The sequence below is a fragment of the Kockovaella imperatae genome (assembly GCF_002102565.1).
Source record: "Kockovaella imperatae strain NRRL Y-17943 chromosome Unknown BD324scaffold_10, whole genome shotgun sequence".
Taxonomy (NCBI): Eukaryota; Fungi; Basidiomycota; class Tremellomycetes; order Tremellales; family Cuniculitremaceae; genus Kockovaella; species Kockovaella imperatae.
The window spans coordinates 114,156-142,046 of record NW_019028950.1 but is presented as its reverse complement, the minus strand read 5'-3'; the positions used below and the strand labels follow the sequence as shown (position 1 = coordinate 142,046).

The following is a 27,891-nucleotide window of genomic DNA, read 5'->3' as shown; positions in this document are numbered from 1 at the left end:
TCTGCCACAGTTTCAGGTGGTTGTTTCAGATTTGCGCTTCCGCTGCCCCCATAATGATACTTTACTTTTGATTTCATCCCTAGTGCTATACATTTCTATCGACTGGCCATAGCCAACAACTCTTCAAAGTTCTCTTTACCTTGTGCCATACAGAGCGCCTGGAACGCTGACCCGTCACGTTGTATCAGGTTCAGAGGCGAGTCGTATTCCAAAACTTGACCCTTGTTCAATACCAACACCCTGTCGTACTGCATAATAGTCGCCAGTCGGTGAGCAATGGTGATGATGGTGGTGTCTGCAAAGCTCTCTTTCAACGTCTTGGTGATCTGCTCATCCATCTCAAAGTCGACCGACGACGTCGCTGAGAAACCATGTGTGAGTCAGAACACTCACTCACAAAGCTCTCTATGGCTCACCCTCGTCCATGACTAACACGCGTGACTGCTTAAGCAACGCTCTGGCCAAGCACAAGAGCTGTCGTTGACCTTGAGAAAAATTGTCTCCACCGACAGCTACAAACGAGTCGAGATTGGCGAAAGGATTTGTCTTGACGTCTGTCGGCGTGATGATCTCGGGCAAAAGGTGGACCCGTTGAAGGGCTTTGTAGATTTCCGCGTCGTCTGCATCTAAGTGGAGAAGCACTAGATTGCCGCTTACCCTTCTCTCCAGTGATATCTATCGCATCGCGAAGCGTTCCTGAGCACAGTGACCCATCCTGGGCAACCATGTTGAGACTCTTTCGAAGATGATGAAGTTCAAGCGTGCGAATGTCTGTGGAATCTCAGTGCGTGCCGCCGCCCTATCACCTTGCTTGGCTCACCTGTCCCATCCACCTCTATTCTCCCCTCACAAGGCTCAACAGCTCGAAACAAGGTCAATGCGAGTGTACTTTTCCCGGAACCTGTGGCACCGACTATGCCGACTCGCATCGCGGGCTAGGTGTGAGCATATCTACCCCGAAATCAAGCACCCACCTCCACCTTGAAGGATACTTTGTGTAGTACCTCTGGTAGGTCATCGGCGTATTTCACGCTGACATTCTTGAACTCTACACTGCCGCGCGTCGGCCACTGTTTCTCGGGAATATCTCCCTCGAAGCTCTCCTGCTCTGGCATCTCAATGTACCGGTTGATACGTTCAGCCGATACAAAGGTTTGCTCCAAATTCGATATTTGCTCGAGGAGCCCAAACAAACCACCGCTGGCAGACTGGGCAAATGTAAGAACGAGACCCACTTGGGCGCCAGTCAATCCTTTGTGGACCATCAGGAACGCAGCCGCGGCCACAAAGATGCACGCAATGGCGCGGATACTCGACCGAACAAAGTTGAACACTTTGAATGAATAGTGAGCATGCCCCTAACGCAACGGCAACGCACCTTGCCAGTCTGCACACCAAGCCTGACGATCTCGATTGAACAAGGTCTGCATGGACGCAATCATGAATTGGTGGGAACCAAACCTGCACGTCAGAGCGAATCCCGGAGCTCTGGACCCACGCTCGGATCATGACAATCTCCTCTGAGACGTCATTATAGAGCGTGATCAATGGACTGTCGGCGATCGATGTGAGTCGTCTGAGATCCGCACGGAGCTTTGATAGGCTAACACGTCAGCACAGCCGCAGCGTTTCAACTCACCGGCTGCTGATCCACTGGAGGGGCAGAGCAAACGCTATGGCGATCGCGATCAAGGGCTGTCAAAGTCAGCTCACCTCGCACCTGAGGACTCACTGGTGTCTCGATACACGTGACGATGAATGCCAATCCGACAGACAAAGCAGCCGCCAGGGCTCTTCCAAAAGCGTCTGCTACCTGAGCGTCGACACGGTATTGGTCTTGGCTGAAAATGTTGACGATTCTTCCCGTCGGTGTCGACTCAAAGAAAGTCAGTGGCGCCTGAATGATCCTTTGAAGGAGTTTAGCGTGGATGACCTTGCTGCCTCGGGAGTAGAAACCGATACTCCCGAATCCGTACAGCCATACCCATCGGAAAGCACCAGTGGCAATCGTGATACTGATGAGGCCGAACCAGCCCCGTAGATACTTGTTCAAGTGCGCAGGATCAGGATCAGAGGACCAACCACGCATGAACCACGGCTTGACGACATCGAATAATGCTGTCAGACCGTATAAAAGGGCGATTCCGATCCAATAGCCCCAACCTCCTGCGGCACCAAGGATCAACCTGTAGTGCGACCTGTCGACTCGACCCTCTGACGCGTGCTCGGTGGTGTATATCTGGCGACTGGTTTTTTCTGCAGGTTTCTTCACTAGCTCATCCCCCGGCACAGGTTCCTTGGCCCGCGTTGCATCGACTGCTGGTTCATCAATGTGATGTTCCTCTTCCAAAGCTTGGAGGTTGTGAACTTCGGCGTTGTACGCTTGGCATGCTTGTTCCACGCGACCTTCGTTCAGCGTCACGATATAGTCGGCTCCGGGTAGACACAGCGCCACATGATGCGTCACGAAAACGACGGTCCTGTTCTTCAACAGCGATCCGGTCAAGCACTCGTTGAAGATGAAGTGGGCAGTATGTGCGTCGACGGCCGAGAGAATGTCGTCCATATAGACGGTGTTTGCCCTTGAGTATAGACACCTCGCAAGATTGACGCGAGCTCGTTGCCCTCCACTCAATGTTACCCCGTGATCGCCTACTTCTGTAAGGTCACCCGATTCCATGAGCGCAAGGTCGCTCTGCAAAGAAGCCTGCCTCAACGCCTCAACGTATCGGGCTCGCCACATGGGTTGACCAAACAAGATATTATCTTGGATCGTCCCGTGGCGAATGTATGCCTGTTGGGGGGCATACGCCACGCTGTTGTCGAGCCAAGTGTCGAGATTCCATTTGGACCCCAGAGCAGAACCGTTGAGCGGCGTTGCTGAAGGCAAGGAGGTGGGTGCAGCAATGCTTCCGGATTCGATGACTGCCTCGCCGAGGAGAGATCGGAGCTGAGGTCAGTGTAGTCTAGTTGATGCACTCACTAAGAGTGTCTTTCCCGATCCCAGCGGACCACAGATAAGGGTAAACTTTCCCCGAGGGATCCGCACGTCCACATCACGCAGCTTGAACAGCTTGGCGCGATCGATCTCGGCATCGAGACTTGTCGGCCAGGTGATGGTGGCATGGGAGAACACGAGTGCGTCGGACTCTTCGTCACCCAAAGGTTCGATGTCCGGCGCATTCAGGAATCGGCAAATTCGATCAATGGCCACCAAGGCCTCAAAGAAACCTTGCATTGTATTGGGTACCGACTGCAGGGCACCTGCACGTCAGCTTTGAACATCATGAAACACCCACTCTTGACGCGATTGAAGACTGTCTGTGTCAGATACGACCACATCGTGTGACTCACTGTTGATCGCCACAAAAGCAGTGCCCGGATGTAGAGTGTGGCCAAAAAACTTGGTGTAAGCTAGGAACGTGAACGCTATCGCAGCTGAAGGAAGCTGATCTGCGAGAATGTTGAACAGGGTACCGAGCGTAAATCGCCATCGCTGAGCAGTCGTTTCGGTCGCCCGGAGCGCTTCGATGCGGCGTTGAAAATACGATTCAAAGCCGTTCAACTTGGACTATCAGCGTGCTCCAAGACAGACGCATCAACTCACCTTGATTACCCTCACCCCGTTCAAATACTCTCGAATCGCACTGATCCTCGCGTCTCTCGCTTGCGCCCACGCCTTGTCGGTCCTATAACAGGCTCGAGAAACGTAAAAGGAGAGCGGAGAGCTGAGAGGGACGACGGCAATACCGACGAGCGAAGAAACGCCGAGCATCCCATAAAGGACGTACACACCAAAAACGACTGCTCATTGGCGGGCGCCACACAAAGGCTTGCTCACGAGATATCGTCGCGTTGGACACTGCCCAAATTCTTGTCGCTAAACCTCCAATTTGGGAGGAGTCGATGGTCAACAAGTTGACGACTTGTGTCTTGCCCTTGCGGACGTCCCTGTCCCCCTCTTTCAGGTTGTGCGCCTCTTTCGACTTGGAATCACTACATCGTAGGATCTTGTCGAAGAGCTAGACATCAGCGTGGAAAGGGGAAAGGATGATTCACCAGAGACGCCATGGTGAATCGAACTGGGTTATGCAAGAGAAAGTTTTCTCGGGTCCACGAGTACGCTTGGAGGAAGCCTCGAAGCATCAGCGCGGCTCGGCTCGGCGAAAGCCTCACATTCAGATGTCTGACTGAGGAATAGGGCCCAGCACATCAGATAGGGGTAAGCCTTGGTTTTGCGTGTCGGGTCGTCCATCGAATTGATGATTTCATACAAAGAGACGGCCTGAAGAAAGCCCAGGACAACGACGAGGGATTCAAACAAGAGGGCTATATCGTCAGGTTGGGGTGCTCTTCAATAATGTTTCTCACTGATTGTCACGGTCAAACCTCTCCCACCCCAGACCAATTTGATCAGCTGCCATCGGGTGATTTTGTCGTCTCCGGTTGGCAAAGCGATACGCCCAGGTGCCCTCGATATGATTCGCTCTGCCCCATCGTTTCGAATCCGTTGTTCGATTTGAGGCAGATCAGACATCAACAACCTCGATTTAGTGATCGATGTCTTTGCCAGAGGATAACAATAAGCCATGAAGCAAAAGCTCAACATGCAGGAATGTGAATAATCCAAGACGTTGCTATGCTCTTCAGCAGCCTTTCTCCGAGCTTCGATATCGTCCACCTGAGCCGGTGTCAATGCCTTGTCGTACACTTTAGCATCGTCCTTCTCGGCGTTGACGCCAAAGCCAGTGCCGAGTGCCATGGGAGTGTACTGCATCCTCGGACCTCGGCGCATGCTCCCAGAGATGAGCAGAGTGAGGACGAGGATGACATTGCGAAGGAGGGAGAGTGTCAAATAAGGTGCTTTGGGTAGTAGAGGCGGGTAAAAGTTGGGAGCGGGCAAGTGGGTGAAGACAATGTAGAGTATATGCGGGGAGGCATGGAGCAAGATGAGGAGGGAGACGAAAAGAAATGTGACTGTACAGAAGGATCGATGGAATCTGGTGTGTTTGATCGGCTGCCATGGTGTTCTTGAGAGCTTCAAGGGAAAGATCAAGGAGCAAGCATACAAGGCGATCAAGCAAGTCTATGTACAGAGACGTTAGCCAAGGATCTAACCCTGAAACTCACGATTATGGCCGCTCCGACCACATTGCAGTATCTCTCTTGCACATGCGCCAATCGCTCATACCTCGTCCAATGTTCAGACTCTTCCGGCATCAATACCACTTGAGCAATCTCGAGTCCCAAGTCGATCGACAGGGCCGGTCCGAGGAACCCTTTGAGTTTCCTGACATTGTGCAAAAAGGAAGATATCGAGACGGGAATGTCTTGATTGATCTCGGACAATTCATCTCGATGACCACCATCATCGGGACTGGGAAGTAGTGTAGACGTCGATGATAAGGATGAGCGAGACATGATTGAGGGATCGGTGTGAGGTTCAGACGGAAATGTGATCTTGGATCATATATCCATCCCCCTATCCATCGGTCGAAGCGATTGATTGTCTTCTGATCCTTTGTCAAGAGGTAGCACAGTCACTGATCTGATCCTTTGTTCGACGGATCGACGACTCAATTGATTGACCCCTCCAGCAGACTGTGTAGCCGCGATGCGTTTAGAGGTCGAGGTCATCCGCAAAGTAGTTGTCCCTCCCTCATCTCAAATGTCATCATCATCATATCGACTTGAACTTTTACGCCCCACTTTAACCTCCACTTTCCCCCCCCCCCCCCCCCCACTCCACACTTCGGTCCGGTCCGGCGATCCGCCAGACCGGGGAAAGGATATGGCCGATACAATGGGTTGCATTGGAGTTCTATACCAAGAGCAGACTGCCCAATGTCGCTTGTGTCCCTGCAATCTCCAATGCCTGCATCACTTCTAAGCGTCTCCTCGCTTCTCTCAACCAATCAGCTGCTAATTGAGCAGGCCATCCTTTCAATGAGTTGATCTCTCTCGCTGCTCCGTCCAGATCTTTTTCACCAAGACACCATTCGGCACGAGCCAAAACGGCAGTAACATCATCTCCAGCGACCAGTCCGGCCTGATGACGGAACATGATCTTGCTGATGGTCGCAGAGGCCAGGTGCGAAGCCACGGTCGCGTGTTCTGGAGCGGGTACCAGACTCGCACTTTGCACCCGAGGTGCGACCGAATTGCTGAACCAGCTGCACAGGGAGGCAAACGATTTGACACCGGTCTGAGCGATTCCACTGGACTCGAGAGCATCGAGGGTGGTCGCTGTCAGCGAGTCGGTTGTGGATAACGACTTGAGTGCCCTCAATTCAGTGTCAAATGCGGCGTCTCCCGAATCGGCCTTGGCTTGAACAGCGCGGAGAGCAGACCAGACTTTGTGCAATCGTACATTATCGTCAAGGGTCGCGGAATTGTCCAGAGTGATCCGCTCCAGATGCTTGAGCGAGGTCGTGAGATTGTCGAGCTTCGCCAAACGACCACCACGCTCAGTCTCCACTTGGGACTTGATCGACCTCAGCCACCGTCGCTGGAGCTCAATGCCCTGAGATACCACCTCTTCACGGAGTCTGATGAGAGTCAGTCACGTCACACGGATGATCTCACCTCTGTTCGATGCCCTGCCTCTGTTGCTCCAACTCAGACTCAAGCGCACCACGCCATTCGTCGACCATCTTTCGTCGCTCAGCGTCCCAAGTCTGCTTCAATCCCTGCTCGCCCTGGGCTCGCTCCTCATCCTTGGTTCGTAAAACATTCTGAAACTCTTCTGCCTTTTCAGCGAGCGTCTTCTCAAGTCGCTGTTTTTCCTCCTTTTTCACGTCGTCCAATCGCTTGGTCAACGCTGCCAAATCGTCTTGCGCCTTGATCAAGATGCCGTTGGGGTCGCTCGAAGTCGGTGTAGACAAGGACTGAGTGAGTGAGTCGATAGTCGATGCGAGTTGGGTGATGACGGGTTCAGACTCGGCGAATTCCTTGACTTTGGGTACGAGCAACGGAAGCGTCTCTTTGACAGTGTCCTGAGGATTTTTTGGCGCAGGTGGTGGAGCAATGTAGTAACCCGGGGGCGGTTCAAAGCCTAGAGGCAGGGCTGGACCAGTGTATCGCTCCTTGCCCTCGTGAGGCGACTTTTTCGGCACAGCCCGTGGATCGAGATCTCGGGGTCGTTGAGCGTCCAAGTATCCTCTTGGCTTTGGCTCGACGGCCTCCTTGACTCGATGAGCTACATCTTCCACTTTGTCCTCGCTTCGCGACAGGGCATTTTCAGCCTCCCTGACCATTCCCTCAACACCATCTGAAAAGTTGAACGGGACCTGAGACGTCGCCTCGACCACCTTCTCCTTGGCCACTGTAGCGAGCGCCACAGCTTTATCTGCTGTCTGTCGAGTAGCTTCCACTGCTCGGTCTGTCAGGCTCGCAGCTTTGTCCTCGGCTCGGTCAGCGGCGTGTTTGGCCACATCCTGAGCTTTGGAAGCCTCCGTCTTGGTCCGATCGACAGCATTGGAAGCGACAGACTTGGCCTTGTCGACGGCCTGAGAGGCTTTTGAGCTGGCTTGATGGGCCAACTCGGAGGCCTTGTCGGCCACTTCGGACGCCTTGGCACGGGCACTGGATAAGGTTGACTGAGATTTACTCTCGGCCTCCTTGGCCGCGGCTTTGGCCTTGCTCTCGAGATCCCTCATGCCACTTCTGACGTCCTTCTCCACCTCTCTCGCTCTTGAAGCCACTCGTTCCTGGGTGGAATATGGCTTCTTGTCCTCTCCAGTGATCTTTTGCCAACCCTCGACGGCCTTCTTACTGACCGTTCCGAACCCAAAGTGATCCCAACCATTGTCGTCGGCGTACTCTGCAACAGCCTCTCCACCAGGTACATTGGTCACGAAAAAGTCGCGATACGTTTCATTCTGTGTCGAGAGCCAACCGGATACAGGATAAAATGTCAAGAGTCCGAGGGTGGTGAGGATGAAGAAGCGGCGGAAGAAGCGTCTCGGAGGTGGCGGAGGTGGCGGAGGAGGTGGTGGTGGAGGGGGAAGTCGTGTAGCAAGAGGAGGAGGTGTAGGAGGAGTCACTGGGATAGGTCCAGGTCTAGGGATGGTCGTATTGGCATTGAGAGCCGGAGCAGCCGGTGGGACAGTGACGACTGGTGTGACGACGATGGGCGGCGGTTTCGTCGCGAGCAACTGCGGATCAGCAGAGAGCTCTCAGTCTCCTACTCACCCTGCGTTGCCTGATGACAACCTGCCCTGCCCTACGGGCTATACGCAGCTGGGACACCATGAGTTGGGGTCTGGTGGTTTACCAAAATGTCATCATAGAGCAGCCCCTCGAGTCCATTGGCTGCTGCTATCAGTGATCTCGGCGTTATCTTTTATATTTCCAGGGTGAGATCGAGGATGTGGCACTTTGTGGCCAAGGAGGGGGGTCGCGTCTTTTCTACTGTTGACATTTTTATAACATCGCGCGTAATTGAACATTGGGACTTACTTACCTTGACGTTCAATGCTGCGGCGACCTACATCTAGAACGTCCAGCACAACTCACTACTCGAGCGATGGGATGGCCCCGTCTAGTCTGACCAGTGGAACGAGTGGGACTTCCAGAACGAGTTTGACCAGTTGGATGGATAGGACAGAATTGGCCGAGAGAGAGGATGACAAGGAAGAGCTGTTAATTGATATGAGCGATGATGCGCCAGTGGAACGGGTGGAACGGGTGGAACAGCCATCGCCAGCGGAGAAGCTCAAGCTGCTGTTGAGGCAGATGGATGCGGAAATCAGGGAGACGGGACCGGCAAATCAAAGTGGTCCGAGTCGGACAGCGTCTGGATGGAGAGAGAAGAGGATGAATGGGGATGAAGCGCGAGAGGAGGAGGAGGAGGAGGAGGACGATAGTCCTCCGACACCGCCGAGGCGGATCCCAAGTACGAGAATGTCTCAACGTAGGTTCAGATGCCGTGGCGTTGCTGAAAGTCTTCCACCAGACGTACCCTCTCGGGCTGCCGTCCTTCGAGCCAGTAAATATCCTCAGGAGCCGCGTCAAAGTACATCCCGCTCTCCGGAGCCTTCTCATCCCACACCTCTTGAGACCTATATCGCCCGGACATCCTCTCGCTCGTCCCTCGATCAATCAGTCTCCTCCACCTCCTCTCGCAAAGGCAAGGAGAGGGCACATGATTCGCCTAAAAGTTTGACACCTGCCAGGAGTCGAGTTGCATCTGGTCGTACACCGCGACGCTGGGACGTAGAGCTGGCGCCTCCTGCGGACGAATTTGCAGAGTACGCCGAGGACCTCGAAGTGAGAGGTCACGTCGAGCTCGATCTGGAGGAGGAAAGTGGAGATCCACCACCATGGGAGAGCGAGACAAGCGGTGACGAGCGGGAAGAATGGAAACCACCACCACCACCACCAGCAACAGAAATTCCCAGACCGAGCCCCGATCGTACACCTCTGCGCAGAGTGCCACACGCCAGCCCCAATCGTTGGCGGGACACCTCTCTGCCTGCTTTACCACAACCGAGTGACCTTGAGACGGACGAGGAGCAGGAGCTGGTGTCGAGACGGACCAACATGTTCAGATCGCCAAAAACGGTCCGACCTCTGAATCGCTTTGCTCATCTGTCAAAGGGTTCGGCAGCGGAAGAGTCTTTCAGGCCGACACCGCATCCGCCGGGACGATTCACGCCTCGAAATGAGCTGGTCGAGACTGTCGAAGACGTCTCGGTCCACCGCATCAAGCTGTCTCCGGCAAAGTCTAAACCCCTACCTCCCCTACCTCGGTCTCAAACCTTTGCTCAAGCTCAAGAGGCTCTGCGTCAGGCATCTCAGGCATCTGACGTTGCTCGATTACGGGTCGAGTCGGCACAACGACAATGGCTTGACGCGCTCGCGACGGCTCAAAAGGTCGGCGATGGCGCTCTGATCATGGCGAAAAAGGGCTGGACTTGGAGTTCTTGGGCATGGTGGGTCAGTATAGAGGTACTGCTGGTCTGGGGAGTGTTCAGGTGAGTAATTTGACCTGGCCAGTCAGTGCTGACAAGCAGAGTGACCCTGGACTATGCTCAATCGACGGCTTTCCTTGCTTCTATCGATCCGTTCTCTCCTCTCCTGTCGCCGACCCGGCATTTGGCCATGGCTGTGCCGAACCCGTCGAGTTTGTCGATATTCGCGGTGCCTCATCGCGGTTCTGCCAATTTTTTCGATCTTGTCGAGAGAGCCCATGTGTGGAAATTCTTGCATACTTGGGACAGTGCTACGTTAGGCGATGAGGTGAGGATGCTAGGCGGAGTACCGACGTAGAAAATTATCAAGTATAGTACGTGTGTGTTCATTTTATTTCTTGCATGCCCCTTCCCCATAATTGTGCTCCACAACTGTTCGGGGTCGCTTGATTCGGGTTAATTAACACGTTCGGACTAATAATGTTACGCCACGGACGTCAAGGTCTACAAATAGCCCACCTGTTGGATAGATTCAAACTTCGTTCGCATTCTCTTGCATCAGATCACCATGAAGCAGGACAAGGAATTTGGCGAGACCAAGCACGACGAGCAGACGTTGAGACATTCTCACGATGAGGACATCTCAGAGTTTATACGCCGTGAGTGCCACGCCAGAGTGTGTGTGTGGTCTGTTGACTTTTTCCAAGCTGAGCCCAAGTACGTTCATTATATACCTGGAGGTTATCATCCATCGAGATGTCTCAAGCTGTCTGGTCGACCCATGATGTACGCCATCTTGCTCCTCGCAGGCATCTCTATCATGTTCTTTGGGCAAGTCGGGACTGATGTGTAATGTGGCTCATTTCACAGGTACGACGCCTCAGTCATGAGTCAAGTCAACACGAACAAGGATTATCTCCGTTTGATGGGCGCTGCCGGTGGTTCTGACAGAGACTCTGCTGCCGTTGGCGGTATCGTCTCAGTTTGGTATGCCGGCTTCGCCATTGGTGCCCTCCTTGTCGGAGCATATGCAGACAAGGTCGGTCGACTCAAGACGATACAGATTGGATGCGTGTGGGCTGCGATAGGAGGAGCGTTGCAAGCCTCAGCTCAAAACATCACATGGATGATGTTCGCAAGAGTCATCGGTGGCATCGGATGTGGCCATCTTAACACGGTGGTCCCCATTTGGACATCCGAGCTGGCCGATCCGCACCTCCGAGGCGCGTTCGTCGCGGTGGAATTTACGCTTGCCATCCTTGGATCCACCTTGTACGTCGAAACAAGGTCTGATCAGGAGCTGACTCCAGGGCATATTGGATCGAATATGCTTGTACTCGGACTCGCACAGAGGCATTCTCTTGGCGATTTCCGCTGGCTTTTCAGATCGTCTACCTCGTGATCATTCTCACCGTGTCCTCGTTCTATCCCGAGTCACCACGATTCTTGGCCAAGACTGGACGACTGGATGAAGCGCGAGACCTCTTGACTCGTTGTCGGATCGACCCGGACCCTATCAAGATTGAACAGGAGATGCAAGGGATCAAGTCGACCATCAGAGCCGAAGCGACCGGCACGGCGCACAGCTACTTCTCCATGCTCTTCAAACGAGACAAGTTTCACACTCGACGACGTATCATCCTTGGTGGAGGTATCCAAGTGTTGCAAAAGCTTACCGGTATAGACTTTATCGCTGCGTACTCGCCTGAAATGTTTGCACTGTCAGGATACTCGGCCAATAAGTCGACATTACTGGCTGGAGGCAACTTTTTCAGTTACACCGCTTCCCTCGCCCTTGCCATCTATCTCTCGGATAGAGTGGGTCGTCGAAAACTCATGTTGTCGGGCTCGACCATGATGGGAGTGGTCCTCATTATTGGTGGCGTGTTGGCCTCATTGATTCAGAAGGACCATGCGCCGGACAAGATTCCACAATACGGAGCTGGCGTCGCAGCCATCCTCTACCTCTATACTGCGATTTACGGAAGTACATGGTTGACGACGTGCTGGGTGTACCCTACGGAAGTGTTCCCGCTCGCCACGCGTGCCAAGGGGACTGCCCTAGCGACCGTGGCGTTCTCCCTGGCCGGAGGGACAATCAATGAGATCATACCTTACCTCATCACGGCAGTAGGCTTCTGGGTGTTTATCATCTTTGCTCTGCTCAACTTTCTCATGTGTGTGCCTATCTGGTTGTTCTATATTGAAACAGCCAATCGGGACCTCGAAGACATGGATCTGCTGTTCTCGAGTGACAGTCCGCTGGCGAGTCGAGCAGAAAAGGATTTCGCGAGACTGCGTGGAGAAAGTACAAAGGCAAGGCGGGACATTTCAGCGTGATGGCTATACTGGAGTCCGTCCTGTAGAGATCAATTGTATGTATGCAATCTTCCTTCGGTGCAGAGGCGGACACGCCGCTACGGAAAGTGGGGCAAAGTGGAGGTGACCTCCACCGAAGGATCCAAAATCAGCCGAAGTGTTACTTGTTGCTATTCATCTTCCTCCTCTCATTCACTCTCTCACACACTCACAAATGTCTCCCTCTGTCCAGACGATCCGCTGGGGAATCATCTCCACAGGAGGTATCTCCACTGCCTTCTCGAGAGATCTGCTCGTGAATCCCGCCACGCGAGATGCCAACGACATCGAACATCGCATCACGGCCATTGGCTCGCGAACCAAAGAATCTGCTCAAGCGTTCCTTGACAAGTTGAACGACTTGCCCCAGGACGAAGCCTGTCGATGGGGTGTCGATCACGGCAAACTCAAGGACTGTAAAGCTTATGGATCGTACCAAGAAGTATACGACGATCCAAATGTCGACTGTTTGTATATTGGTACCCCGCACAACTTTCACTATGAGAACACCAAGGGCGGTCTGCAAGGCGGCAAGCACGTCTTGTGTGAAAAGCCCTTCACCTTTGATCTCAAAGAGTTGGACGAGCTGATCGCGCTCGCCAAGGAGAAGAAGAGGTTTTTGATGGAGTGGGTACAATTTCTTAGGAAGGGTTTTTTTTGTTGACGTCTCAGAGCCGTATGGACCCGATTCCAACCCATCGCTTACGAGGTTCAACAAATCGTCCACTCGGGCAAACTTGGCAAGGTCAAGCGATTCTCAGCAGACTTTTCGACCGACATGAAGCCAGATAGTGAGTCGGGGTTTTTTTCTTGACATGGACTGACGGCAGACTTTCCACTGTCGCATCGAATCATCGCGCCCGAGCTCGCGGGAGGCGGAATTCTCGATCTGTGAGTCACTACCAAAGAAAGGTGTAATTGACGCCACAGTGGCCCGTATCCATCGGTCTGGACCATGATGGTGCTTTACCATCACCCGGACAACAAGAAAACCCCGCCCAAATTGCTTCAATCGCGACAGACACTATACCACCGAACCAACGTGGACGAGCAAACCACCTTGACTCTAGGATTCGAAGCGCTCAATGTCGAAGCGGACCTCAGAACCAGCTTCACATGCCAGGGTCTAGCAGGCAACTGCGTGGCGGTTCAGTGCGAAGAAGGAGATCTGATCATTGATTGTGGGTCTCTTTTTAGTAGCCATCTTCGCTAACACCACCCAGTCCCGCCTTACAAACCTACAACGTACCATGTCGTTCCTCATGCCGATGTCGGCAAGATTAAAGAGGCCAAGACGTACCATGCGAAGACGCATCCGGGTGGCGCGATGCACTACGAGGCGGATGAAGTGGCGCGTTGTGTGCGGGACGGCAAGTTGGAGTCGGAGCGAATGCCATGGGAGGAGAGCAGGATTGTGCAGAGCTGGTTTGATGATGTGAGACGGGCCGGAAACACGGTGTTGAAGGACAGGCATGGCAAGGCGGGCTAGTGAGGATCGAGGAATAAGACTGCGTAAACTTTAGTGAATGAAAGAGTTGGAATGTCTTATGGTCTCAGGGGGTATCCTTCCAAGGATGTTCTGCTATCAGTATGCGTATGGTTAATACTTGTCATGTCTGGTAATACAAACTGCTTTCTACACCATCGGTCCTCTTTCTACACCCATCGGTCCTCGTTCTACACCCATCGATCCTCTTTCTATACCCAACGGTCCTCTTTCCGCCTGCCCTTGAGCGGCGCATCCTCTGATGTCTGTCCCGGCGCACCCCATTCTGGCATTCCCTCCGGTCGAGGGACTCGCACATTCTCAAAGTCGTCTTGAGATACTGGGACCATGGACAACCTTTTCTTCTTCCGTTTAGACTGCGATGCCGATGGTGGACCAGGATCATCCTGCTCGGGATTTGCGGACAGAGCGTCAGCATCGAGTTGAGCAACATCTCCTGGATTGCTTAATCTCTGTGCGAGTCAGTGAGAGGGGGGTTGGGAATGATCTAGCCACAGGACGTACAAAGTACTCTTCCCTCAGATCAACCTTCTTCCTCTTCCCAGTCAGACCCAGATCATCGTCAAACGAGAGCTGCTTGTGTTTCGTGTTGTGCAGGTCATATCGGGTCTGAGTAAACGTGGTCATGACGAATGATGAACCGACAGTGAGGACGAGGAATGGGATGCCAAAGAGGAGAAACGGTTTCGCTCTAATCTTAGTGAGGATAGGAGAAGGTTTGAGTGGTTTCCGGGAGAACGTAGACATGGTGATGATGGGGTCATCTGGACGTGAGTGAAGAGATCATGGAGAGATGGGTTGGGGATGTTGGAAATTTTTGGCGATTTCATTCGATTATTATTATTTACGGAGAGGTGTTCGACCGAGTGAGCTTCAGGTGATCATGACGAGGGAAGGGAGGGCGGTCACGACTGGATACTGATCAATGGCTGAAGACGTGAGCTGAGTCATCCTCTAGCCTATACGCCGCCCCTTCACATTCGCTGGATTGCATGACATACACCCTCCTGTCCCCCGGCCCACCGTCGCGCCAAGGGATGATATACCTCGCCGGTTGAAACCGACCGCCCTTGGGTTCAAATGTCTCTCGATGCAATGTTCCAGCCTGCTCATTCCTGATTCATCAGAGTCACTAGCACTCAGAAGAAGAAGACTAGTCCCTCATCATTCGATGCTCACTCAGTTGTCGACACCGTGAACGATGATTGAGCGCTCGTAGATCTCCAGGGCCCTAGACGTCACCAAATTGCTCGCCAAGACTATCCTCCACACCGCTTTGGCTATATCATATCCCCAACTCAATGCTTTACATCTTGACAACCAGGAGCATTTCTGTGGTTCAGAACGTCTTTCCAGTTCATCGCCTGGACAACGTGTGATCATACCTCGCTCGGCCTGGCGACGTTTGACTAACAAATCCCCGGTCGTTCAGTCCTTTGTCCCACCTCGGTAAAGACCCTTTCAGAGCGCTGCATTGGCTATCTATCTACTCATACCATGTCCGGTGGTCAGTATAGAGGAGGGATGGGATGGTTCATGCTCTACTTTTTGGCATTGGGCATACTTGTACAAGGTGAGTAGATGAGCTAAGGCATGATGGGCTCACGCATCGCCAAGGCCGTTCACCACCCTCTCCACCACTTAAAAGGCTCGTTGTCCCAGCCTCTTCGTCCTTGGAGATTTTACCCAGACATGGACAGCTCGCCACTCGATCGTACATCCAGCCTCACCCATCTTCTCTCCTTCACAGCGACACAGTCTTCCTCACTATAGATCTGCCTTCTCTGCTTCCACACCCTGCACACCTTTTGCTACGTCCCACGGAACACCTCTTCCATCCCGATGCCAAGATCACCTTTCAGTCGGGCGAATCGCTTCCACTGGTGCCCGCAGACTACAGACTCTACTCTGGTCCTATTATTTCACCACGATGGGCATCACGGATAAAGTGGGAGGAGATGGCTGGTATGCGCGACTCTCAATCCGAAGCTCTGGCCACCATTGGCAGTGCGAGTATCATGATTCATCACCATGGGGACGGGAATCCGATATACGAGGGCAGCTTTACGATGAACGGCGTCTCTCATCACATTCTTACCAAGTCGCACTACGACAAGGTCCGGACAGACGATGATGTCGAAGCGGACCTTGGACATATGGTCGTTTTCAGAGATCAAGACATGTATCACGGGAACGACACGGTCGGATGCTCCCACGACCATCAACTTGCCAACTTGTTCAAGCGAGATGACATTGCTGGGGGCATGGGCGGGGGCAACAACTATATCAACTCCATCGGCAACAGGGCTGGGTGTCCGAATCAACAGAGACTGCTCTACATGGGCGTCGCGGTCGATTGCAACTATGTGACGACTTACGGCAACGAGGCGGACGCCAGGGTCCAGGTCTTGAACAACTGGAACCAAGCCTCTGCACTGTACAAGTCGACATTCAATGTCTCCCTCGGGATCGTCGAGTTGATCGTTCAAAATCAATCCTGCGGCACGACGCCACCATCGGACGCGCAATGGGACGTGTCGTGCGACGCGGGTATCACCATGGACCAGCGGCTGAGTCTCTTCAGTCAGTGGAGAGGATTCAGATCTGAGGATGGAATCGGTCTGTGGCATCTGATGAGCGCGTGTCCAACGGTGAGGGAACACTGAGGGAACGACGCTAATGTCAGGACACTGAAGTAGGGGTCGCCTGGCTCGGAACGCTGTGTCAGACCACGTCAAACCAACAGGGCAGCTCGTTCGTCTCTGGCACCGGCATGTCGACGGCGGCAAAGACAGAATGGACTTTGATCTCGCACGAAATCGGTCATGGGTGGGTGGACCGTCAAAAGGCCCTGGCTGACGCTCAGCTTTGGAGCTATCCACGACTGTACCAACGGGTGCTCGCTGTCTAGTCCATGTTGCCCATTTTCGTCCAATACGTGCGACGCAGGAGGGACGTTCATCATGAATCCCACGACTGCGGCGTCTGAACAGACCTTCTCTCAATGTACCGTGGGCAACATTTGCTCTGGCCTCGGATCCAATACCGTCTCGTCCAGCTGTCTCGCTACCCCAGGGGAGAACCAGCGTACGATCATCTCGCTCCAACAATGCGGCAATGGGATTGTGGATCCGGGCGAGGATTGTGACCCAGGCAGCGGAAGCAACTCGTCCTGCTGCGACGCGTCAAGTGAGTGAGAACCCATGGTCGTAGTTGACAACGACAGCCTGCAAATTCGTTTCTGGTGCCGTGTGCGATCCCGCCAACTCGGCCTGCTGCACCTCTACATGCCAATTTGCATCCGCTGGGACCGTCTGCCGACCTGCCGTCGATGCCACCTGCGACATTGCAGAGACATGTACAGGCAACAACGCGACGTGCCCTCCAGACGTCACTGAACCCGATGGCAAGGAGTGCGGCAGGGATGGCTTGGCCTGTGCCGCTGGTCAATGCACGAGTCTCGATTTACAATGTCAGCGCGCAGGCACAAGCATGAACTTGACCCAAGCGTGTGGGCAGAGGAATGATCGAAGCTGTGTCATCAGCTGTAGGGATCCGACGAGATCGTAAGTGGAAAAAGGTGAACTGGCTGACCGCAGGAATCAATGCATCGTCATGCAAACCGCCTTGCTGGATGGTTCGCCCTGTGGTGAGTGATCAACATGCGAGCTGTCTGACGGTAAGGCTATGGGGGACACTGCTACAACGCCGAATGTCAGACGGGATCCTGGCAGTCGGTAGCTGGATCGTGGTATAGGGAGAACCTGCAGATTTCGATTCCCGTGACGGTGGTGGTTGGCCTCATTGTGAGTAGACGGGTGTGGGTACAATTCGTCGCTGATGGTCTGGTCCGCTCCACTCCACTCCACTCGGCTCCCCCAGGTCCTCGCTATCCTCTTCGCCATCATCCGCTGCATGCTGAGGAGCTGTAGCAGGCGCCGCTCACCCCAACCCCTCCCACCTCAACGCGCCTCGATGCGTCAAAGCGTCTACGCGCCGACTTCTGGCCCTTTCTCAAGTCAAGAACCCCTCGCTCCCACTCGTCACAGTGGCCACTTTCCCCCTCCGCCTCAGCATCCTTCCCAATGGCAGCGACCTCCATCCAATCATTATGGAATATCGCAGCCGCCACCATCATCACCGCCACAAAGATACTCCGGTCAAAGCACGTGGGTGGATCCAAGCTCCTATAATGGACCTCATTACGGAGTCAACGAAGCATATGGTCGATAGAACAGTTGTAGCAACAAGAATGTTATTGTCATGACGCCAGCTTGGCAGTAGGATGGCTCCCGGACCGTGAGATCCGATGATCAGGTACTTCATTACTTGTAGGGAAAGAGAGAGAGAGTACCTTGATCGTGAAATTGCACCGGTTCGGTGCAATTCATTCGACCGTCCTTGGCACCTTTTTTACTGTACTCTTTTTCGCCACTTTGGCTTGGCTGGCGGGTGTGTGGCATTTGTGACCCGGTACTCGACCCGGACCGCTGGACCGGTTGGGAAGGCGCTTTATAGGGGTTCAGCGCTGCTTGGCAAGGGGGGGAGGGGGAGGGGGCTTTGTATGCATAGACGTCTTGGCTACTGGTCTGGGTCTCATGATATGCCAATGGGGGGTCATCTACCCCGTGGTGCCGATATCGGACGTGTGGGATGATGAGGTAGGCGATTCTTGGCACGAGAATGGTATATAACATGGAGGGTGAATGGAGATGAATGGACAAGAGAGAACCATCACCCATTCACCATGTCGCGATCCGAGAAGCACGATGCAGAGGAACGATCCGTTCAAACTCCTCCTGAACTTGAAATCAAAGAAGAGATTCAACACAGCGATGAGAAGAGTGGCGACGCGTTTCACACCACTCTCATCGAGGAGGCCCTCCAGCTCAGAGATGAAGAGGCCAAGCTAGGATTGCTCAAGATGGCATCCCTTTACCGATATGGATTGATCTGGGGAATGGGTCTGAGTTTGGCCTTGGTGATGGAGGGAATGGACACGTGAGCAGTGGTGGCCGGGCGCGCGGGGTCGAGCAAGATGCTGACAAGTGGCAGCGCCATGATCAACAACTTGTTCGGTCTGGCAGCTTTCAAGCAATACTTTGTAGGTCTGAGGCTCTGCCAATTGTTCGCTAATCTCTCTAGGGACATCAAGATGCAGACGGAAACTTCTTCATACCCTCAGACTGGCAAGCCGGTATCAACAACGCGAGTGCCGGTGGACAGGTCATTGGGTTGCTCCTCAATGGATGGGCTCAGGCCCGATTCGGATACAGACGCGTGTACATGGCTGGGATGGTGGCCATGGCTGGGACTAGTGAGTCTGCTGAATCTGATCGCTTGCTCATGGTCAGTCTTCATTCTCTTCTTTGCCCAGAGTCTCCCTATGCTTCTCGTCGGTAACTTGCTATGTGGCATCCCATGGGGCGTGTGAGTCGTCATCTTCCCTTTCAAGGGCTAATGTTCAGCTTTCAAGTCATCACCACCGCGTATGCGAGTGAAGTGGTCCCTCCGGCACTACGAGGGCTCCTGACCACATTCGTCAGGTGGGTTTTGACGTGTTTGTGGGATCGAAGCGAAGCTGACAGACTCAAAGCATGTGCTGGGGAGTGGGTGGATTTCTCGCCGCCGGTATCCTGCGTGGCTCTTTAAACATTCCAGGAAACAACGGGTGGCGGATCCCTTACGCGTTGCAGTGGATTTGGCCTGTGCCCCTGTTCTTCTTCGCCTACTTTGCTCCAGAGAGTGAGTTGGCAGGTGTACATACGTACTTTTCGGTTCGGTTCGGTACTGACCTGTGTTGACAGGTCCCTTTTACCTCGTCAGAAAGGGTCGAGAGGACGAAGCCCGGGATGTCCTTCGACGACTCGCCAAAAAAGGCCACCGAACCGAACGCATGATTGACGCGCAGATCGAGATCATGAAGCATGCCAACGAGATGGAAAAGGTGCTCGCCGCCAACGTCTCGTATCGGGACTGTTTCAGGGGAACGAACGCCAAGAGGACGATTGTGGCACTCATGGCCTGGCTGATCCAGGTTCGTCAAGAAGGGGTCTGTTCACGGAGCAGGAGCTGACATACGGTCCAGGTGTGCAATGGAGAGGGCTTGGCCAGCTACGCTGTTATATTGCAAGTCTTGATTCTCGATTCCTTGACTTGACTAACTCTGAGCAGCTTGCAGAACGCTGGAATGTCAGCTACAAAAGCCTTTTCCTTCAACATGTAAGCCATTGGAACGCACCGAGTTTACTGATCCTATCAGGGGAATTCAAGCCACAAATCTGGTCACTACTGGCGCTTGCATGTACTGTGAGTCTCAGACGTGAGACTGTAAGACTGAAAAGCAGACATCGGAAAGATCGGACGACGTACCCTGTATTTGACAGGTATCGGTGCGATGGGTGGCCTCATGCTTGTCACCGGCATCGTTGGATTCATCCCAACCAATAACACTGCAATCGGAATCGCCATCCTTCTCATCTTTGTCAGGATCTGTTTCAAGATGTCATTGGGTCCTTGTTGCTGTGAGTATTTACATATCCGCTGATCATCACTGACACCTTCATTTAGACACCATTGTGGCGGAAACTCCTTCCACGCGAGTTCGAGGACAAACCATGGTCATCGGTCGAGCTGGATATGTCATCGGCGGCATTGTCATGAACCAACTCACTCCACGAATGCTCAACAAGGACGCGTGGGACTGGGGGGCGAGATCGTGAGTTTTTTTTTCTTCAACATTCAGTTCACTGTTCAGCGACCGGTCCAACCCTTCTGGAAGGTTCTGTTTGCTGACCAGGCCACCCATCGCAGAGGTCTCTTCTTCCTCGGATTCGACATTCTCTTCTTCATCTACCTATTCTTCTACCTCCCTGAGACGAGGAACAGGACTACGGCCGAGATCGACTTGCTGTACAAAAAGCACGTCCCGGCAAGGCAGTTTAAGAAATACGAGATTGATCGTGAGTTGGGGGGCAGTGTGGGATCTTTTGGCTCGTGACTGATCGCTCTCAGCCTACGAGCTTGCACACGCTACCGGTGCGGACGAATTGGCCGTCGCTCCAACCTCTGAGATCACCCAGAGACGAAGACAGCCGGAAGAGTAGATCGGTGCCACGGTTCCAAGTGTCAGGTTGCTTATGTAATATGTTTTGTGTGGAAAGTATGCATCGTCTGCGAGGCACCTTGTGACAGGAGTGCAGCTTGATGTATGCAAATGTTAGCAGAGCTCTCAGCTCTCTTGATCTCAGCTCTCCGCTCTCTTTCCCCTCACGACCCACAGCGGATCTCTCCATCCAGACCCATCGGTCAGTGTGACCACCTCGATTCGTTCGTACCCCGCAAAGTGAAGATAGTCTCCGACCATCTCTAGCCTCTCCGACTCGCTCACACGTAGCCAGCGCCCGACGACTTTGGTTGGGAAGCATCGATTACTGATGACGAGGTGAACTTGACCACCTGGGACGAGTCGATCGCGGATCGATTCGAGGACCTTGACGGGTTGAGTGAGGTAATCAATAGATACGACGCAGGTCGCGGCGTCGAGAGGGTCCGTCATGGGGATCGCCGGCTCCGCATTCAGGTCTTGAACTATACGCGTGGATAGGACAGGATTGCGATCTAATTCTACCTGACTCATCCCCATGCCCACCACGTGAAGGCTGCCGGATTTGGCTGCAACTTCGAGATCCGGTGGGAAGTGACTGACCCAACTGGAGCAAAAGTCGAGTATACGGCCCTTGCGAGGTAAGACAGCGTCATAGTATTGACTCAATGTGTGGATCGCCTGATCGTCTATGTGCGTGCATAATCTTGGGTTGCTATAGAATTCACCATCTGGGAACTCGTCCATGCGTTGAAAATCGGCAGCAGTATAGGGCCAATTCTCATGCCGAGGGATATAGTCTCGTATAGCCCATTGTGTGGTTGTAGACATCTTGGCGAGAGAGCCGTGGGCCACTAGCAGACATCGAAGATATCTCGACATGAGGTAGAGTACATGTGGACAGGAGAATATGACGATCGGTCAGTGACGAGTCTATCACGTGACCTTGGACTCGATTATATATACTCTCCTCTGTGATTGTTGTTCTAGACTTATCACCCCTGATAGATAGATATATATGAGCGATCACGACCTGGACCCAGACCTGAGTGATGTATTCAGGAGTCTGTATGGCGGAGAAGACTGGGCATTCGACGATGACGAGCCGTCGGAAGCGCTGGTGCCCGATGTCGAGGTGGTGGAGAGGGATCTCGAGTTGACGGACCAACGGTATACAAGGGCAAGTCATGCTCATAGCGTTGCGCTGATAGTGTCAGGAGTACTTTCGGTCTAACCTTGACTCGCTATTGGACCATCGGACTGGCTCAACCTCACGTATATACCCGGCTGTGCGCACCTTCAACACCATCGTCAGCTCAACGGAGCCTATCCCTTCGGGCCCATCGGGCTGCTATGCTCCGTACTCTCATCTTTCGCTCCTGAACCGACTGCAGACCTACACGACATCCACGTTCTCGACTCATCCTCCACCCCTCTCACCCGTTACGCTCGCTCTTCACGGATGGAGGAATGACGGACGTGAGACGCTCACATGCGATGCCTGTCAAGGCAGTTGGAATCTGCTCGCCCTCGAGGAGATCAGGGATGGGAACGTCAGGGCAGAGGTAGCGAGACGGCTCGGCAAAGGACTACAGACTCGTCACTTGCCTTCTTGTCCTTGGCGAGCAAAGAGGACGCCCGGTGAGTCTCGATGCAGGGATTATATGGCTGATGTACAGACGATGTCTACGCAACGATCCGTACGAGTCTACATCCCTTGGCTTTGCAAAGCCTAGCCGCGTTGGTCAATTCACTTGAGCCAAATGTGCCCCCTGGTCTACGATACATCTCACCTCTCGTGAGCGTCCTCGAAAGAGCTTGTCGGCTAACATTAGTCCCCGACCCAGGTATCCACACTCGCCACACGTCTTGCTAAAGACGCTGCAAACGCAGAGATCGTCTCTGTGCTCGCCTTTTTCGCCTGGTATCCGTACTCTCCAACGGAGTCGATTATCGCTCGCACCACCACCACCGATGTCCTCTGCTGCAGATTATGTCGTCGGCGCGTGGGGTTATGGCAATATGCTGACGGCAATGTCTTTGATGTGCGGGATGAGCACCTCGGGTGGTGTCCCATTCGAGCAGACGATTGGTGGTCCAATTCGGAGCTGCTGAAGGAGAAGAAGCGGACTTGGGATACAGCGTGGGAGAAAGACTGGGTAAAAGTCAGCGATCAGTTGGTAGAGAGGCCTTGGCGGAAGCGGCGGAAATAGGACGCTGTAGATGCATGAAGCGAGGCCGATGTGTGCAGCTGGCTGGGGGGGGGGGGGGGGGGGGGCATGGGGGGAGATTTGACCCTATGTTGATTTTGCCGATAATCCGCATTCACCATTCAAACCTCAACTTTGATGTCATTCGACGCATTCGAAGCTCGCCTCCAGTTCCTCCAGCTGCTACGCAAGCTCAATGCATCCAGCCAGTCGATTCAAAAGGTAGTCAGCTTCGCCGTGAAGAATGGAGCGAGGTGTGGGGACGACTTGTGGGAGTGCATCCTGGACGAAAGTGCAAAGGTGTGGGCTCTCAAAAGTTTGAAAATGGTTTCTGACACACACTGAGGGCTCTCTCAATACGCGCATAAACATCCTCTACTTTTTGGACTCGCTCTTGGATACCTCGCTTGCTTTAGGACCCCCTGATGCACCTTATGCGTCGCTCATCGCTCGAAACCTTGGGAAAATCGTCTCTCGTGTCGTCCCGGAAACTCGCGAGGGAGTGCTTAATGCCAAAGCGGCGAGACAGATCCTGGAGAGTTGGAGGACGAGACGGCTGCTAGAGTCCGGAACGATAGATGAAGCGGTGCAGATGCTGGAGACGCGGAAACCGACGACGACGTGAGTGAAAGGCATTTTTAGGACAGCACTGACATCAGTGAAATCACCAAGCGGTCTCGAGACGATGCGTTTTCGCGGTCGGACATCCTCAGACGAATGGAGGAAGACAGGGAGAGAGTGAGTTCAGCTCGAGACTCCTCCACTGACATGCAAAGCACAAGCGACTCCGTGAACGTATATGGATTCTCCCTATTCCTCCTCTTGCCAAACCGCCCAGCGCTTCGCCGTCTGCATCATCCCCCTTTACCCCCGCCTCCCCATCCACGTCCCAACCCGCTGACCTCGTCAAAGCCGTCGTAGAGCAAAAGATGCTGCCCCCGCCGAAACCAGATCGTAGAGTCGAGTCCGCTCTCGAAGTGGAGTTTGAGCAGACGTGGGATGGCGTCAGTGATCTAGACGAAGGGGATTTTGACGCGATGAGAGGGTGAGTGAGTTCGACCCGACTGTACTGATGCCAGCGACGCCGCCATACTGGCTGTAGAATCCTAGTTGTATTCTCCATGCATTGCCATGCACTACTGGAGCAGCTCTTTGATCCGGTCTATGCCTTTTCTCCTCGCCTCGGTCACCTCTTGGGTGAAAGCCTCGAGGTCACCCCCCAGATCGAGTTTGGGCCAAGCAATCTCCTTGAGCGAGTCGAGCTCGGGCAGCCTTGCCTTCACTTTGGTCTCAAATTCTTTCTCAAACGCCTGGATGTCCTTGACCAGGGCAGATACCTTTGGCTTCTTCGCCCTCTCAAGTCTCTTCCGTATGCGCCGGAGGAGAACCCTCAACTACAGGTCAGCGGGGAAGGATTCTTGACTCACCTCGACGAGGAGGTAAAAGGTATACAGGCGGTCCCAAGCCGATCCATCGTGTGTCATCTCTGCGAGATCTTTTCATCAGCTAGCCCTAACCCACCATCTCACCTAGCGAGATGTTCTCTCCTGTATCCTCAGAGCTTGAGAGCACAGAGTAGGCCTTGGCCAGCCAAGCGAATCCAATCTCCATGACCACTCGCTCAGAGGGCAGCACCTGCCAGTCAGATCAGCAGTAGCTCGTCACACTCACCCCTGACAGATCATTCGGTGGCATCTCCCTGGGGACCTGGGTCGACCGCTCGAGCACATCAAGTCGCAATAGCAATCCTCCCCACGCCTTGATCCACTTTGGACCAGGCTCATCGCCCAGTTGCATCGCCTTCCTCAAACTCCCTCGCCGAGGCCCAAGCTCCGGGACGAGACTCCAATCCCTCGTATCGACTAGGTCCTCGCCGAGTCCATTCACCGCATCCCTCAGCGTATCAGCGACGAGGGGTTCTCCAGTGACCAAGGCCATTCGGGACCTCTCCACAGACATGACACATCGGGACATTGATCTGCCAAGTGTCGACATGACATAGTTGATGCCTGGGATCTTGGAGTAGGATTCGTGCTGGAGGGCTTGTTTGATGTATTCGGCCATCTGCCTGTCAGCGCATATCGACATTGTCGCTTACATCTGTCGACACTCGGCGATACATCTTCCTCGACTTTTCCTCATAGCTCGACCACCCTTGAGTCGTCCCGTTGACATATGATTCGATTCCAGCACGTTCATGAGAGAAGTGGGCAAGGTTGTCCAGCTGAATCTCGCTCCATTCCTTGGCGGCTGCAACGGTCGCCTCGTGAATGCTCGCCCCGAGCAGGCGCAGGAGACGACCGAGGATCAGCAGAGCCGACTTGCAGGCCGGACTGTGATTGAGGATATGCCGGGTGAGGAGTGTGGCACGGAGGAGGGGAGTGTCGTTGGAGGTGTCCTTGCTCCAGTGGACAATGAGGAGGTGGACCAGTGCCAGGCCAACATCGTCGCATGGCTGGATGTCGGTCTTGGGGAGATTTCGGCCTGGGTTTCAGCGCGTCCTTGGCGAGGGCTCACCATACTGCAGACCCTCGGCGTATAGCGCAGTCAAGCTGTCGAAATGCGATTCTGTATGCCATTCTGCTGGTCTGACGCGAAGCAGCAAGAGCTCCCTGTTGACGACTCGACGATACTCAGCCAGCGAGGTCTTCAAGGTCAGTGTGAAAAATACGAGCAAGCCCTCACATGGCCAGAATCCAACTTCTCAAGCATGATCACGAGCGCCTCGCGCTTTGTCTCGTTCCTCTCCCCTACGATGCCTTCCAGTTCCGACACGACGGATCCCTTGGCTCCCCATTGGCTCCAGTACGCCTCGACCTTGGTCTGCCAATCGACCTCTTCCCCGAGCTCTAGCAGGGCGAGCGCAGGGGCTCGCTCCTTGGCTCCGATATCTGCGTGAACAGCTTCCAGGGCGGCAACGGTGAGAGCTGTGTTGTCCAGGTATTTGGTTGCGAGGATGAGGTGTCGATAAAAGGCATAATTGCGTTGGCTGTAATGTAGTAGTAAGTGCGAGTCTTCCTGAGCCTTCTCACCATTCCGTGTCCTTGAGTTTCGCCTTGGCCCATTCCCACTCTTCTCTCCAGGCTGCCCTGACCTCCTCACCATCTCCCATCCGCCGCAGAATCTCCTTGACCCCTTCCATCCTGTACCACATTCTCGCCAGATTTCCATCCGAACCGACCGTCTGAGCGAGCTTTAAAGCTTCCGAGAGATTGCCTAAAGTCAGCAAAACCCCCCTTCACGGTTGACCCACCTGCACCAATCATGATCTGCAGATGGAGCCACAGAGAATCCGCCGAGTCGCAGACTCGCCTAGCCAGACTGAGCAACGTCGAGGATACTCTCAAGTCGCCAGCGTTGGACGTGGTAAATGTATCCTGGGACGATGGTCCGTCGGTATACTGTCATCAGCTCTTGAAGCGATCGCCTGATCTCACCCTGATCCACTCTGCCCATGCTGCGACTCTAGCCCAAACTGGCGCTTTGAGCTTGTTGAACATTTTCCGACTACTCTCTACCATGGCCGGCTTGTCCCACGCCCCCGCAGCATGCAGAAACACCTGCTCGCCAATCTCTGCACTGTCTGGCGATCTCTTCCAGAGATCCTGGTACAGCTGCAACGAGAGATCCCCTAAAAAGGGGGGGATCAGCACTGAAAAACCCGCGTTTGACAACCCACGCCTTCCAATGTTCCGGAATGTCATCGCGACCCACCACATTCCCCTCGAGCTCAACTCGCCAGTCTTCTTCACATCTTCCCATGCCTCCAGAATAGCCGACTCTGAAGCATCCACTCGCTCAAGCAGGACCATGCGGAGAATGCGAGCTGGTTGAGAGCCCCCATGCTTTTTCAAATGTCGCTCGACTTGAGAGGATGCTGATTTAAGGCGGCCGTTGGAGATGTCATCTGGGCGGGGCGTGTGAGCTAGCGTAGAGTGACAGCATCCTCACCGTAGGCAGGGGAGAGCTTGCGCTCATCTGCTGCCCAGCGACTGTCTGCCATAAGAGCCTTACGATCAAGGTATACAATGATGCTAATAAGGAGAACCGGCGTTCGGGAAATCCAACTAAAATAATTCATGGAGAACAATATCACCAAGGGTACCTGGAGATCATGAAGTTGAGGCTGAGTCGTGGCGAAGGAGCTCGCGCCCTGGACTACAGGCATCCCATCCGCTTCATCCCCATGCCCTTTCCTGCAGCGTCTGAGATCAACCCCCGCCATTCGCTGAGCTACGACCCGAGGCGGACGGGGGGATGTGGCGCCTCCGACGCCAGCTCTGTAATTGGCGTGACCTCAGTAGCGAGGCGCTTGATGACTCACCCACCTAGGGCCACCCGCTCTGCCGCGAGGTAGCTGGCGAAGGTTGGCTTCGGCTGCAGTCTTCACCGCGAACACTTTCATATTCGGGAAAGTCTCCCGAATTTATAACCAGCACATGGATGCGCAAGAGCACTCAATCGGTCGGACGAGTCGTTGGAGCATCCTCATTGGCACTCTGATCTTGAACGAGATGACCACCTCGGAGAGTACCACAGTCGTCTTGACGATGATTCCGTATTCGAGTCGCAAGGTGTCGACGATGTAGGCTTCATCGATGGGGGATCCGATGAAGAAGAAAAAGACACTTTGTGGCGGTGGGTGAGGTTCGGGAGCTGGGAAGGTCCTCGTTCGTGGTCTAGTTGAGCCTTACAGAGCTCAAGACTGGCTCGTAGAACTCTATCCAGTGCAGAAGTGATGTTTGGGATGATGTTGACTTTCAAAGTCAGAGATCGGAGGTCGAACCATTACATGGG

At 53.9% G+C, this 27,891-nt stretch overlaps 13 protein-coding genes across 13 annotated transcripts; 8 read left to right on the top strand and 5 right to left on the bottom strand.

Moving 5' to 3' along the window:
• Nucleotides 1–95: 95 nt before the first annotated feature.
• On the bottom strand, nt 96–5,729 carry BD324DRAFT_682363 (hypothetical protein; the record flags this gene model as incomplete). Its single annotated transcript, XM_022019147.1, has 18 exons — nt 5,131–5,729; nt 4,372–5,086; nt 4,177–4,329; nt 4,060–4,136; nt 3,842–4,022; nt 3,608–3,804; nt 3,355–3,565; nt 3,300–3,317; nt 2,984–3,264; nt 1,733–2,950; nt 1,640–1,695; nt 1,499–1,603; nt 1,379–1,461; nt 975–1,333; nt 821–935; nt 658–771; nt 417–620; nt 96–361 (listed from the first exon to the last, which is right to left on the bottom strand). The coding sequence occupies exons 1-18, from the start codon at nt 5,419–5,421 to the stop codon at nt 96–98; spliced, it is 4,644 nt and encodes a 1,547-aa protein (XP_021869752.1). The 5' UTR covers nt 5,422–5,729.
• Nucleotides 5,730–5,738: 9 nt separating this feature from the next.
• On the bottom strand, nt 5,739–8,280 carry BD324DRAFT_646247 (mitochondrial inner membrane protein Mitofilin). Its single transcript, XM_022017623.1, has 3 exons — nt 8,194–8,280; nt 6,586–8,156; nt 5,739–6,548 (listed from the first exon to the last, which is right to left on the bottom strand). The coding sequence occupies exons 1-3, from the start codon at nt 8,251–8,253 to the stop codon at nt 5,822–5,824; spliced, it is 2,358 nt and encodes a 785-aa protein (XP_021869751.1). The 5' UTR covers nt 8,254–8,280; the 3' UTR covers nt 5,739–5,821.
• A 195-nt stretch (nt 8,281–8,475) lies between these two features.
• BD324DRAFT_652135 (hypothetical protein) lies at nt 8,476–10,272 on the top strand (the record flags this gene model as incomplete). Its single annotated transcript, XM_022018445.1, has 3 exons — nt 8,476–8,914; nt 8,957–9,977; nt 10,017–10,272. The coding sequence occupies 3 exons, from the start codon at nt 8,476–8,478 to the stop codon at nt 10,270–10,272; spliced, it is 1,716 nt and encodes a 571-aa protein (XP_021869750.1).
• A 131-nt stretch (nt 10,273–10,403) lies between these two features.
• BD324DRAFT_630743 (low-affinity glucose transporter HXT3) lies at nt 10,404–12,314 on the top strand. Its single transcript, XM_022016362.1, has 4 exons — nt 10,404–10,573; nt 10,622–10,745; nt 10,785–11,186; nt 11,225–12,314. Exons 1-4 carry the CDS (start codon nt 10,483–10,485, stop codon nt 12,252–12,254), a joined length of 1,647 nt encoding a protein of 548 aa, XP_021869749.1. The 5' UTR covers nt 10,404–10,482; the 3' UTR covers nt 12,255–12,314.
• A 101-nt stretch (nt 12,315–12,415) lies between these two features.
• Nucleotides 12,416–13,862, top strand: BD324DRAFT_630742 (hypothetical protein). Its single transcript, XM_022016361.1, has 5 exons — nt 12,416–12,899; nt 12,945–13,063; nt 13,103–13,163; nt 13,203–13,453; nt 13,496–13,862. Exons 1-5 carry the CDS (start codon nt 12,448–12,450, stop codon nt 13,759–13,761), a joined length of 1,149 nt encoding a protein of 382 aa, XP_021869748.1. The 5' UTR covers nt 12,416–12,447; the 3' UTR covers nt 13,762–13,862.
• Nucleotides 13,863–13,970: 108 nt separating this feature from the next.
• Nucleotides 13,971–14,526, bottom strand: BD324DRAFT_581653 (cytochrome c oxidase assembly protein COX16-domain-containing protein; the record flags this gene model as incomplete). Its single annotated transcript, XM_022013518.1, has 2 exons — nt 13,971–14,120; nt 14,284–14,526. 2 exons carry the CDS (start codon nt 14,524–14,526, stop codon nt 13,971–13,973), a joined length of 393 nt encoding a protein of 130 aa, XP_021869747.1.
• A 750-nt stretch (nt 14,527–15,276) lies between these two features.
• BD324DRAFT_652131 (Metallo-peptidase family M12-domain-containing protein) lies at nt 15,277–17,349 on the top strand (the record flags this gene model as incomplete). The annotated part of the gene is made up of 5 exons (XM_022018444.1): nt 15,277–15,352; nt 15,397–16,430; nt 16,466–16,608; nt 16,646–16,968; nt 17,006–17,349. 5 exons carry the CDS (start codon nt 15,277–15,279, stop codon nt 17,347–17,349), a joined length of 1,920 nt encoding a protein of 639 aa, XP_021869746.1.
• A 1-nt stretch (nt 17,350) lies between these two features.
• On the top strand, nt 17,351–18,356 carry BD324DRAFT_61801 (hypothetical protein). The gene is made up of 3 exons (XM_022014981.1): nt 17,351–17,428; nt 17,464–17,585; nt 17,662–18,356. The coding sequence occupies exons 1-3, from the start codon at nt 17,395–17,397 to the stop codon at nt 18,010–18,012; spliced, it is 507 nt and encodes a 168-aa protein (XP_021869745.1). The 5' UTR covers nt 17,351–17,394; the 3' UTR covers nt 18,013–18,356.
• A 170-nt stretch (nt 18,357–18,526) lies between these two features.
• On the top strand, nt 18,527–20,779 carry BD324DRAFT_581884 (maltose permease MAL61; the record flags this gene model as incomplete). The annotated part of the gene is made up of 13 exons (XM_022013529.1): nt 18,527–18,780; nt 18,835–18,883; nt 18,925–19,096; nt 19,134–19,209; nt 19,248–19,325; nt 19,376–19,524; nt 19,587–19,816; nt 19,868–19,912; nt 19,961–20,001; nt 20,042–20,088; nt 20,127–20,303; nt 20,350–20,497; nt 20,593–20,779. The coding sequence occupies 13 exons, from the start codon at nt 18,527–18,529 to the stop codon at nt 20,777–20,779; spliced, it is 1,653 nt and encodes a 550-aa protein (XP_021869744.1).
• A 185-nt stretch (nt 20,780–20,964) lies between these two features.
• On the bottom strand, nt 20,965–21,765 carry BD324DRAFT_630731 (hypothetical protein). The gene has a single exon (XM_022016360.1). It carries the CDS (start codon nt 21,713–21,715, stop codon nt 21,026–21,028), a length of 690 nt encoding a protein of 229 aa, XP_021869743.1. The 5' UTR covers nt 21,716–21,765; the 3' UTR covers nt 20,965–21,025.
• Nucleotides 21,766–21,885: 120 nt separating this feature from the next.
• Nucleotides 21,886–23,150, top strand: BD324DRAFT_630730 (C3HC zinc finger-like-domain-containing protein). Its single transcript, XM_022016359.1, has 3 exons — nt 21,886–22,064; nt 22,102–22,525; nt 22,564–23,150. Exons 1-3 carry the CDS (start codon nt 21,903–21,905, stop codon nt 22,758–22,760), a joined length of 783 nt encoding a protein of 260 aa, XP_021869742.1. The 5' UTR covers nt 21,886–21,902; the 3' UTR covers nt 22,761–23,150.
• An 11-nt stretch (nt 23,151–23,161) lies between these two features.
• BD324DRAFT_61499 (CTD kinase subunit gamma CTK3-domain-containing protein) lies at nt 23,162–24,473 on the top strand. The gene is made up of 5 exons (XM_022014670.1): nt 23,162–23,394; nt 23,441–23,715; nt 23,754–23,832; nt 23,871–24,139; nt 24,174–24,473. The coding sequence occupies exons 1-5, from the start codon at nt 23,233–23,235 to the stop codon at nt 24,202–24,204; spliced, it is 816 nt and encodes a 271-aa protein (XP_021869741.1). The 5' UTR covers nt 23,162–23,232; the 3' UTR covers nt 24,205–24,473.
• BD324DRAFT_630725 (N-acetyltransferase B complex non catalytic subunit-domain-containing protein) lies at nt 24,200–27,864 on the bottom strand. Its single transcript, XM_022016358.1, has 12 exons — nt 27,423–27,864; nt 27,046–27,374; nt 26,774–27,001; nt 26,532–26,725; nt 26,348–26,495; nt 26,127–26,310; nt 25,780–26,083; nt 25,612–25,741; nt 25,193–25,578; nt 24,766–25,158; nt 24,624–24,729; nt 24,200–24,589 (listed from the first exon to the last, which is right to left on the bottom strand). Exons 1-12 carry the CDS (start codon nt 27,497–27,499, stop codon nt 24,489–24,491), a joined length of 2,580 nt encoding a protein of 859 aa, XP_021869740.1. The 5' UTR covers nt 27,500–27,864; the 3' UTR covers nt 24,200–24,488.
• Nucleotides 27,865–27,891: the final 27 nt, after the last annotated feature.